Source organism: Lates calcarifer, unplaced genomic scaffold (genome assembly GCF_001640805.2).
Source record: "Lates calcarifer isolate ASB-BC8 unplaced genomic scaffold, TLL_Latcal_v3 _unitig_792_quiver_1006, whole genome shotgun sequence".
Taxonomy (NCBI): Eukaryota; Metazoa; Chordata; class Actinopteri; family Centropomidae; genus Lates; species Lates calcarifer.
In genome coordinates, this window is record NW_026117995.1 from 1 (window position 1) to 12,459 (window position 12,459).

The following is a 12,459-nucleotide window of genomic DNA, read 5'->3' on the forward strand; positions in this document are numbered from 1 at the left end:
CTCAAGGATGAACTGATTAGAATTTGGTGGTCAGAGGTCACTGTGTGGACATGTTTTTAGCTATTACCTAAATTCACACACTAATTAAATGCAGCTGGACTGGTTGGCAGAGGCATACAAGCACAAGGCAGCAATTCAATTTATTTCTTTATTTTTTCCCCTCTGACAGCAGTAGCTTATTCAGTGGAGTCCTGCCATGGACACCATGCTCCATGACGTGTGTACAGTAGACTCATCAAAATCAACTCCAGTGATTCCTTCAAGACTTAAGGTGTAACCTGGGGTTTTTTTTCCTCATAGAGCATTCTGCATTGTATCTCTTTGGAGTTATTTTTGCTGGACACCCACTTCCAGGGGAAATAGCCATAGAACTAAATCATCACCATTTCTAGATAGTTTTAGTGAATGTGTGAATGATGCATTTAATATGGAGAAGAATAATGCAATGATCTGTGTGTTATTACTTACTATAGATTGTGTTTGTTTGCAGTTTTAACTTAGATGGTGATCTGACCATATTTTAAAACACATTTATACAAGAATGCAGATGATTCCAAAGGGCCCATTTCCTTTTTCTTGCACTATACTTCGCCAGTCTGGAGATTCAGAGCACCCCCCATTTTTTTCCACTTTTTACTGAAATTATCTTTCCTGTAGCAATCGAAGTTAATGAAGCCGTGGAAGTAAAGGAACAACTATATGCAACTTTTGGGGAGTAACAGTGATCTGCAGGCACAAGTGGTAATTAGGTACAGGATGCTAATGCATTGAATTGTGTTGGCCTCTGAGTCTGACAGGTTAAGAGTACGGAAGCAGCATATGTAAGAAGCTAACAGCTCAGAAAACAAAGCTTATCAGTTGCTTGACAGAGCTGCAGCTGTGCAGTCTCACTCACCGAACTGAGGCACTGATGAATGGTGTATATTCCACTGATCCCTGTCTTCTGGAACCAGAAATGTAGTTGCTGTAACAGATACACCAAACAGTTTCTATAATTCTTGATTTTAAAAGTTTCCTCTCTGAATAAAGATGAACACTTCTACAGTTCAGAATTATTCTTGAACTTGCTGCGCCTGATTCTGGCAGTTAAAGCTACTGATTATCAGTTAGGCAATCATAACAGATCAAGCCAAATTACATGGTAAAAGACAGGCGTTTGTGGTGCTGAGGGGGAACAGGGGCACCATTCCCTGTATTGGAAATCAGTGTGCCATCAAGATGATTTTGAAGCTTATTTTAATGTAAATAGTTGCTTGATGTTTCTTTAATGTAAACAATTCTGGTACCCCAACAGTTACTAACCTCTGTCTGTACAAACTTAATTTACACCTCAGATGCATTAGGACAATACTGTACTGGGACGTAGTACTGTATTGCTATTAGAATGGTGAGAAAAGCAAGTAACAAAGACTCACTGGTTGTCAGGTGTACATCCTATAGCAAGATAATGACCCAAAACATTAGAGAAAAGAACTAGACGTTACTAGACAAAAAACTCAGCAACAGCTGGAATAATGCAGGTGTTCTAAAACTAACTGGGTGTGTACATGGCTAAGCAGAAACGACAATCACATGATGGGCTGCAGCATATTTATGTAGGTAATTTTTTCCATCAGTTGTTTAGTCTGTAACATGTCAGACAACAGTGAAAAATACTCTGTATAATTTCCATGATGTCTTCAAATTGCTAAAAATATACTGATCATATTGTGTGTCGTTACCAAAAATGATACATAGAGTTTGGGTAATATCACCTTTTCCTACCCACTTAAGTTTGCACCTATGACTGTATGTAATTAGATTAGTAGTTGACTATCTTATGACATCTGATCGAGATGAGGAAAAAAGTAAGTAACAGAAGTATTTGAATGAGAACTTGACCATGGAATAAAAGGAATATGACAGACCTAAAAGAAATATGCACATATCTGCTTTGGGTAAAGTTAAAGCTAAACCTAATATATACAACATTTAGATTTTTTAGAGTTAAGTCAACGAAGTAACCCAAGTAATGTCAGTTACGCCAGTCACAACATTAGCAACTATGCTATGGTCTTACCAGTAAAAACTAAGGCTATGGCAGCAACATCCATGAGTGTACTAATCGAGACTGTGTTTTATTGATTTTAGAGGAAGACCACTTACATAAGAGAGCAAAAACAAGGAACACAGCAGCATGGAAACAGCATTGATGCATGGTTTTGTGTGTTTTTTCAGTAAACTGAATGGGGGTGCCTTCTATCTTTAGGTCCCATAGCGGGTCATGTTGGTGATGGTAACTTCCACTGCTTGATGGTGGTGGACCCCACTGACCCAGAGGAGCTGCACCAGGTCCACCTGTTCACTGAGAGACTGGCCAGGTAACACCCTCTCCTCTCTCTTCTCCTCTGACATGTCTCATATTTCTCATAAATTCTCCACCAGACAGAACTTTTGTCCATGGGGTCACCTTATGAATGAATGCTTAAGTTTTGTGAACTACTGGAGTCAAACTGGGATTTGAGAATATTGTCATTCTTATTTGATAGCCCACTGCCTGCTGTGGGCTGACTTGGTAGGGGTGACCACAGAATATAGTGATCATTTTTCAATAATGCCCACCTTCTCCCTAACATGCTACAGTATTGATAACTATGATCTCAAAATCATAGAGCCAGTCTGGGATTACATGAAGAGACAGAAGCAATTGAGACAGTGCTGTATCTGTAAGCAAAATATGTCTCAATAGACAATATTGACAGTATTTTATGTGAAATCTCCCTGCGCTCATCTCTGTGTTTTTGTGCCGACTTCAGATTTACTCCAAAAAAAGGACAGACATTAACTGACTTCAGTAACTGGATCTTTAGTTCAGATTGAATTGATACTGATATGTACCTTTTAACTATCAGAAGCTACTCTTGTGGTGGATAAAAGGGTCCTCAGGAGGGCTCATTATGGGCCTTTTAGTACAAAGGTATACTCTTCCTGTACATCTATTTTTAGAGACTCAAACTGTCTGACTAAACAGGCTTCATTTTATGTATGAGCCTAAAAGTACTTGAGATATTAGGTGGAGGTACAATGTAGAGATTAATTTAAAAACTGTTAAATGTAGTATATATCTCTGATGGTTTGCAGTTAAGCTGAGATTACAAATTGTTGGTAGCTGTAGTAGATATTAGGAGCCTCAGTTTTACCTGTTTTGTTAGTTTTATGACAAATATTGTGACATCATTAACATCTTAAAGTTACAGGCAGGGACTACTATGTTACTCAATATACAGTTTTTGAGTAAAACAATGTGGTTTGTTTTCCCTCTAGGCGAGCCCTGGCCATGGGTGGCACATGTACAGGCGAGCACGGAGTAGGTTTGGGGAAGAGAGCACTACTGTGTGAGGAGATGGGATCCATGGCTATCCAGGTCATGCAGGGTCTCAAAGACACCCTTGACCCACATAATATGATGAATCCTGGGAAAATTCTACAGCCAAGAGAACTATAAACAGTATTATTGTTTTATCTGTATACTGTTCATGGCACAATGATTTCATTTTTAGAGCATATTGCACATAGAAGTATTTCTTGTTAAAACAGAATTTAACTGACTCAAGTAAACAGCTGAATATCACTTGGAAGATATTGTTAATTAATGTGAGGTGAGATTAAATCTGTGATGATTTCATTGGTGTTGGTGTTTCTGTCATCAGGTGCATCATGTGAGCATGCATTCTTTTGCAAGGAGATCTAAGAATATGTCAACTAAGAAAATCCAGAAATTATTTATTTTGATTGGACTGTGGCAGAAACCTGTGGAATGAGCAAGCAATTTGAAGAGTTCATATAATGTTTTGGCTCTGTATAATAATTAAACAGTGGGCATCATACTGAAAAAAACTGCATGACAACTTGTAACATGAATCCGCCAAAGGCTCCACCACTTACTCCATCTCCATCAGTATGGTTGCTCCCTTTTTCATCTCTGCAGCAGCAGCACTTAACTAAACATTAAGAATGAAATAAAAAGAGTTTACACAGCCTCTGATGTACAATAATGTATCTTGTGTGACTTTATAATATCTCAGAGACACATGCATGTGCATATACCATCATTAAAGAGTTGTTTTTTTTACCTATCTAATCTGATTGAATTGAATAACACTGCATGATTTAGAATCATCTCTATGTATTGGTTTCAGGTAATGAAGGTAATGAAGTTAATAAAGGGTAGTTGTGTTCTTCCGGTTGAATTAGCTTGTCATTTCTGGAATACTACTCAGCCCTGATTGCTGCTGTGTATTAAATGTAAACACAGCCTGACAAGCAACAGATGTATAACTGTCCAAATACTTATGGCCTGGACTGTTAAATTTCAATATTATCTATTTTCAATGTGTGATAAACCTTCAGAGTCACTATGCATTTTGGGATGGTGACAGAAAGCAGTCAAACCACCAGACAATAAAGTTGCTTGATAGCCCTGTAGACTAACACATTTTCTCCCTGTGGTCATCTATCTATACACAGACTGCCTCTGAACCATTTGCATTTACTTGTGTGTGCATGCATGCCTGAGGAGCAGAGAGGGGACCATTTATAGCCCTGCTGTCATTATAGTAGGATAGATTAATACCTATTGAAGTGAGCACTTAACCATAGTTTTCCTTATTGGGGTGATGAGGCCAAGAAGACTGTACAAGATTGACTGTGTGTTATTTAGAAGAAACAAAACCAAACAATAAAACCAGCCTAATTACACACACACAGGATTAGACCAAGTAATCCTAATCAAAACATGAGAGTCAGTAATCTCAATAATTTAGCATATGGCAGAAAAGTCTGTGCATAACGTGATAATGGTGACAATATGCTGGACTGGCTGAAGGCCTGAAAGTTATGCATCCCCATTTCTGTGCACAAGCCAGAAAATTATGTACCCAAAATAAAAAGGCCACTGTTCTTCAACCCCATTTGAATAAAATTACATTTTACAATCAGAAAGTCACAGAGGCCCTATTTATTTATTTATTTGGCATTAAAAGGTAATATAAGGCCTGTGGTAGAATCATTTGTATTGACAGCACTTCGAAGTCATGGCCGCACATCGGAACCAATGCTGTGTCAACAGCTGGTCCAGTGATATGTGGATTCTATAATACTTTGAACAGGTAGAATGCATTGTGTATTTTAAGAGCTTAACTAAGGATATGTCAATTTCCCATGCCTGCTTTTAGTATGTGAATAAAACAGACTTCGGTGTAAGACGTCAAGATATTACTACATAAAAGCACGTTTTTACAAGTAATACAAAAGCATATTATACTATTATAGATACTGGTCAATAAAACTACGCAGATAAAGAATTCATAACATTCCAATCCATAAAAATATTATGTACAGTAAAGTGAAATGACAAAGGAAAAAAGTTTTGAACATAATTTAAAAAAGCACAAAAACAGCCGATTATACGGACTAGTTCTCCTATCTGTGCTAATTAGAATCAGTTAGGCTAGTGCATGCTGATAGGCTAATACTAGAAGGATCATCCACTGCCTGTATGCAAATAAAAAAAAATTAAAAATATTACAAAACTGTCATGCAAGAAACATCTCATGATGGGTAGAGGCAAAGAGCTTTCCCAAGACCTTTGTTACAAGATTGTTGAGCAGCATGGCAATGGCACTGGTTACCGATGGATTTCTAAACTCCAAAATATTCCAATGAGCACCATTTGTGACATTATCGAGCAGTCAAAAATTGAGTCAGAAGTGCAGCCCAAGAGCCAAGGACCACAGGAAAAGAGCAGGTTTAGTAATCACAATAGGCACTGCACTCCACTGCCATGGCCTCAATGCACAATCACCCTGATAGACTGAAGAAAAGGCTCATTAAAACTCATTTGAAGTCTGGTACACAACATTTGGAGAAGCCTGTAGATTACTAGGAGAATATAGTGTGGTCAGACGAAACAACACGCCATGTTAGGAGGAGAAATGACTCTGCATATGACCCTATAGATGCTGTGCCTACAGTGAAGTTTTGATGTGAAAGCATCACGTTATGAGGGTTCTTCTTCTCATAGTATTGGCAATATCCAAAGTATTGAGTGGAAGATGAATGGAACCATGTAGAGGGAAATCCTTGAGAAGAATTTGTTGCCCTCCACCAGGACAATGAGACTCAGATGCGGGTTGATCTTCCAGTAGGAAAAAGATTCAAAACATACTGCAAAGGAGACTGTCAGCTGGTTCCAGAGGAAGAAAATACAGGCATTGGAATGGCCCAGCTAATCATCAGACTCAAACCCAACAGAACATTTGTGGAAGAAACTGAAGAGCAGGATTCACTAGAAATCTTCGTCTGTGCAGAGGAATGGGCTAAAATCCCACCTGAACACTGTGAGAGATTGTTTCTTCGTACGTGTCTTGAAGCTGTCATTGCAAACAAAGGCTTCTCCATCAAGTATTAAATAATTTTCAGTTAGTGTCCTTTGTCTTTTCACTTTATTGCACATAACTTTTTATTGATTGGAATGTTATCATTTCTTTAACTGGGTAGTTTTATTGAGTTAATACCAATATCTGGTCTAAATTTGAATAGCTGCATTGGAAATATGTTTAATGAAAAGAAAAGTCATGTTTGCTCATAATGCTGCTCATATATTAAGATGTCTTCCATCTGCTCCTTAGTGCAAATGGTGGTAAAAACTAAAAAAGCTGATTATGGATCAGTTTGGGCTATAAGGCTACCTTAGGCAACCTGACTGCCACAGGCTTCAAGGTAACACTACAGACCATTTAAAAACCTTTCAACAAAACAAACCTACAATAAAATACAATAAAACAAAGTGTGCTGTATATAACAAAACTGAATACACCCCTGGTCAATGTTACTTACATGTAATTACAAATCCTGTCCATTTTGATGGAATTGTAAAGAATGTGCTGCCAATATTTGTAAGATTTTCGTGTTCTGTGGCAAATCTTGTAGTTTTGTGCCATTTTGTGAGCAAAGGTTTTCCTCCATCAATAGAGGCTGACATCATGCAATATCTGATTAGTCACTGTTTGTTTTTGAATGCAAGGCTGTGTAATTGGTGAATTGTACCTGGCATCATTTTTAGGACGTCACTGCGCCTTCTGTGATTGGTGGTAAGGCTCTTCATTTACCTCCTAACCCGGAGGCCCTACTGCAGGTGACTGGTTTATGTTCAACAGTCTGCTCTTGTACCTTCAACGATCTTTCTGACGTCTTGCAATCTGGTTTCTTTCTTGTATGGGCAATTCCTTACCATGTAGAGCCATGTTACTCAGACCAAAACAATGATGTCATAACTTTGTTTATTTGGCCTTTGAACTTTTGTTGCATTGAGGTTGTGCTTCAGGCCTTTATTTTCAATGTAGTCTCAATGTTTCAATGTACAGTATTGCTTGTTTTTAATTAGGATAAATTAAATCGACTCTACACTACAACTAAAAATAATACAATATTATTATTATTGTTGTTGTTGCTGTTGTTGTATACGATTATATTATTATTATTATTATTATTATTATATTGTTATAAATAATGCTATTGCACTGTTTTACTGTATACTGTGTTCCCCTCAGCACTGTTTCCTGTCCTGTCTGTATTTACGATCCGAGCTTGCGCACTGAGCGTCTCCATTGTCTGGCCAGTAGCAGCAGCACCAGCAGCGGCGACGGCGGAGCGGAGGGGAGCGGAGCGCAGCGCCGTTGTGAGCGCAGGGGAGCTGCATCACCGTGACCCCAATCTCTGGGTAAAAGGGACCGCTGATCGTAGACCACCGGACCCAACAGACAGAGCGGACGGCGACGTCATATATATATATATTTTTCCATCGACAGACCGTCAGTGTTTGGCGGTCAGACAGGTAGCAACAGTTGTCACGATGTCTGAGATCAGATGAGGCCAGAGCGGCGGAGAGTACATAGTGGCGCTGTTGTGATTCGGGCCGGGTGGGTTAAACGCTTTGCTGCCGCGTCCCGCCTGCAATGATACAGCCGTCTTAATCACCTCGGACGGCGAAGGGAGTGTTGTGTACATCTGTTTGTCATTCTGGGCTTTCGCCGTCGGTCTGCTCGTCAGCCATCCCCGGTTGTGTCGAGATTTTGTCTGCTGGTGAGGTGAATCCAGACGTCAGGGGTGGCTCATGTTCGGCTCAGCAGGGAAACGGGCTGTTGCGTCTGCAGAGAGTCAGAGCTGACGAGCCTGCTGAGACACACGGGCAGACAGACAGGAAGGCCGAGAGACAGACAGGAGCGAGGGGAGGGGGCGACAGCCTGTTTCGGCTCTCTCGACCCTTTGCGGATCGAGCCGAGCCCCCTCCTGTTTCCACCCAGAACCCCCACCCATTTGTCTCCCGCTTTGGATGGGGGGAAAGCAGAGCACGGCGGGGCGGCCCCGGGGTGCTTTTCCCGGTGTCTCTACGGATGACAGCGCTGTGCCACCCTCGGCCCACTTCGGCCACTACCGGCCGAGCGGCACCATGGGCCTGCGAAGCCGTTCAGTGAGCTCTGTTGCCGGGATGGGCATCGATCACAGTCCCGCCGTGCCCTTCGGCTTCTACACCCCTAGAGGGACGGACTCGGATCGAGCTGGAGGGGGGTCAGGGGGTACTACAGCCGCCCCCCACGGTACCGGTTACCAGGACACTGGGGGCGGAGGGCATCACACGGACGGGGTGCTCTATCTGGGGTCCCGGGGGTCGCTGGCTGACGCCTTGCCCTTGCACATCGCACCCCGCTGGTTCAGCGCGCACAGCGGTAAGGGCGGTCTACTTTGCGCGCGCACACACACACACACACACACACACACACGCATTTGGGTGACGCTGAAGGATTAATCATCAGAGAAAACCACATAAAAATGTATTCCCACGGACGTCAGCTCCTACCAAGAGATACCTACAATCACGCACACCTTGTTTACCTGTAGGTCGGAATGACACCAATGCGGTGCCATTAAATTTCACTGCTATGAAGGGACGTTTAGAAAGAAACAGACAGCTAGAAAACAGGAAAAGGCAGTTGACCTGTATGTAAAACAATATGTTACCCTCAGGTTCTTACCCTGTGTTGGCTGAGGTGGGTAAAATGCACAGTAACGGCAGAAAAAGAGGGGCCGTGGGCAGATGTCAGCTTCTCCACATTTAATACTTGCCATTTTTCTGTAAGAAAATGTCTGACTCTATTCTACATCATCAGTTAGTGAATGCAACGTTACAGGGTGTGCTTCGTCTTGACTGTCCCCGCTGCACCGTCTGCATAGGTCATTCCTTGTTGTGTGAAATGACAGTAATAAGCCTGTTGCCAAATCTGGCTGAGTCAATTAGGCTTGCGATTAGAGAGGAGTGAGGGAGGAGGGAGAAGGAAGGAAGAGGAGAGATGATAGAATGTGAGGCAGGGAACAAAAGAGGAAAGGAGGGACAGGATGGAGAGAAGAGCTGTCCGTGGGACGATGATGATTTGATGATTCTGTGGGTGACTGATAAGATATACTTTATTGTCCCCATAGGGAACTTGTGGACTTGTCATTCTGTCAAGTACATGTACACACCTACATCTGCATACACACACATATATGTAGACAAGCACATAAACAAATCCTTAGCCACATGGCCACAGCTGGTTCCCTCAAATTGCATATACAGAAACACACACAAACACTCAGCAACAAAGTCCTAGAGGAAGATTAGACACTTCTATGTCTCTCTCTCTCTCTCTCTCTCTCTCTCTCTCACACACACACACACACACACACACACACACACACACACAGCAGGCTCCGCCAGGTCCCCAGGCTCTCATTACCAAAGCCCTGACCGGCTCACAGCAGGAGAGTAGCAAGTTGGACATCAACATCTCAGCTGTTTTTCCTTGCCTACATTGCCTAGCGACTCTGATGTGCTTTCATATCAGTGGGAGGAGATAACATAAGGAGGGGGAGCATGTCAGAAATAGAGGCAGAAGAATTTTTAGGCAAAATGCAGGAACACCAGTATGTTCAGACTAAACTCCCATGTTTGATTCAGAGTATCATTAAATTCTGGACATTTTGAGGTGATGTACCATTGACTGTCATATGGGTGTGGTCAGTAGCTAGCTGCTTGTGGCTACAAAGGTGAGACTCTCAGGATAAAAGACACAGAGCAGTGAATACCATGCTTTATAGGTGCTGGTGTTAGATGCTACACAACACAGGCTCAAGCAAGATCACATTAAAAGACTGATAGCCATCAAGATGAGGTGCATGAGCAGGGGTGAGACCTGGACTGTGTGGAGGGAAAGGGCAGGGCAGATGCAGCTTCAATCAGTTATTCTTTCCCTCAGTGTTGGGATATGTGTGCAGACATGGGTGGATGCAGATGGATTTAGAAGATACAGCCTTGAGTATCTGATGAAGGTTGCTGTCACCAACATGTGTTGATGCTGTAATAAAAGATTGATTGTAATTGTAGTGATTTTCAACCCTTTTCATCCATCTAGACCTCTGCTTTAGTCGCTCAGCATGGTGGTGAATGAGATTTTTCTGGAAACTTTGCTGCCTTAGGCTGTACTCAGCATGACAATAGTGCAGTGTCAAAAAAATCTGGTGTCATTTATTTCAGTGAGACCACTGCTTTAACCCAGTGGGGGTGCAAAGGGCCTCGGCAAGAAAACGCATGTAGTCCATGAAAAAAACTTCACCATGGTTTAACTTTGGCTGCAGCACAGAGCATTGTCATATGGGAATGCAGTGTGTCAGCCAATCCAGGAAGTTAAAATAAGTTGATATTAGGTCTCACAAGCTCCTCAGCACAAATCTTACAGGGCTAATACAAACTTTTTTCTACCTGTGTCTTTTTCAAGGTATTTTCGTGATCATACAGGTGTGTACCATCTGCCTTTGATGAGAGTATTTTAGCCAATGGCGAAACCAACATTTAAATTCAGTATCTGCTCTTCAGAAACAGCGCTGCCATCTTTGGTTGAAGAATGCGCAACAACCTGCGTTTGTTAAAAGTTGAGTCTTTTGACAAAAAGTAGAACGCCTCTTTGTAGAGCATAACAGTGAAGAAGATAACAAGGAAGATAACAACGGGCCATGTTTGCAGTTTCTGAAAAGCTGGGTTCAGTTTGTGGAAATAGTGATTTAAACATTGGGTTCGTCCCAGCCACAGATGTTCTCATCCCAGGCAGACTGTAAACATGTACAATCATGAAAATACCTGCTACTGGCTAATAGGGGAGAAAATATTGTTTGTGTCTCCCCCATAATATTTGCACTGCAAAGCCTATTTTGGCAGGTGTCAGCATGGTTAATGAAAATAAGAAACCAGAGCTGGACAAGCTTGATGTTATTTAGACCTCTTGGAGCTTTATGGTTCATTGGAGAGTTAGAACGCAGGACAAACGGGTGGCTCAGATGAAAACCGTGTTTCAACATTGTTTCAGCAAAACAGGCTCTGGAAATTCAAATAATCAAATGTGAAATTCTTTACGACGGCAGCGGTCCAGCTCACTGTAGCACTTAAACAGACTACAGTTTTAATCGTACTCATGTACAATTGCAAGGTACATGAGTGTGAATGGGAAACACATTGTATTTCTGGATAGATAAGCCTTGTCTCTTTGGTTATTGAGAACACCATGTGGTAGCTATACTTCAGATACAGGAGAACAGAGAATACGTGAAAAACCTTAAATGTGCTATATTCAGGGGGGGGGTTAGTGTTAGGGGATTGAAGTAAAAGTAAAAGTCAGAGGTGGTGCCTGTAAGGCCGTGGGCTGCTCTCTCCAGCCTAGTTTGGTCTATTCCCAGGGCATGATGGTGTTAGAGTAGTTGTTTCAAATCCTGAAGCATTTCAGTTTGTGTGTCCAATTGAGAGCCAGGGAGGTGTGGTTCTTAGCTCCCCAAAGAGAGACCTGTGCTCCCCCAGAAACAACTACATTTTGAGTTTAGGATGTATAATGAATAACCACTAGCATTTTTATAGCTACAATGGCTGAGAAAAAGATATAAAGTCTAATTAAAATCCCCTAAAATGCCCTGCACAGATTTGGAAGTTCCTTGAAATAGTTCTTGATTACACCCAAACCACTGCGTAATGCAGTGACTTTTGTCAGTATTTTATTGTATTATATTACTATCATGGTTCAGATGAATAGGGACATTTGGAGAATTGATAGACAGCACCAAGCTGAACCTACTGTACTGATTTTAGTAACAGTTCAGACTAAGTTTGAATTTACAACGGTTGTAAGGGACCTATGGAGAAAAAGGAAACATTGCTATCAGAAAACATTCATTTGCTAACATGTAAAAAGAAAAGACCAAAGTGTACAAATGCAATAACAGGTTCAATTATTCTGGTTAGTGTTCCTCTGGCCACAATGTAGTGTATTCATGTTATTGTATCACATGCTTTGCAGAGAGTGTAGAACAATATAAAGAAAAAGGCACCAGCAGGCTGACTCA

At 41.5% G+C, this 12,459-nt stretch overlaps 2 protein-coding genes across 2 annotated transcripts; both read left to right on the forward strand.

Annotated features, from left to right (window-relative positions):
• The first annotated feature begins 2,221 nt into the window (after positions 1 to 2,221).
• Positions 2,222 to 4,220, forward strand: LOC108879920 (probable D-lactate dehydrogenase, mitochondrial). Its single transcript, XM_018671372.2, has 2 exons — positions 2,222 to 2,360; positions 3,304 to 4,220. The coding sequence occupies exons 1-2, from the start codon at positions 2,293 to 2,295 to the stop codon at positions 3,482 to 3,484; spliced, it is 249 nt and encodes an 82-aa protein (XP_018526888.1). The 5' UTR covers positions 2,222 to 2,292; the 3' UTR covers positions 3,485 to 4,220.
• Positions 4,221 to 7,634: 3,414 nt separating this feature from the next.
• On the forward strand, positions 7,635 to 9,257 carry LOC108879922 (E3 ubiquitin-protein ligase znrf1-like). The gene has a single exon (XM_018671373.2). The coding sequence runs from the start codon at positions 8,372 to 8,374 to the stop codon at positions 8,843 to 8,845; it is 474 nt and encodes a 157-aa protein (XP_018526889.1). The 5' UTR covers positions 7,635 to 8,371; the 3' UTR covers positions 8,846 to 9,257.
• The last annotated feature ends 3,202 nt before the right edge of the window (positions 9,258 to 12,459 follow it).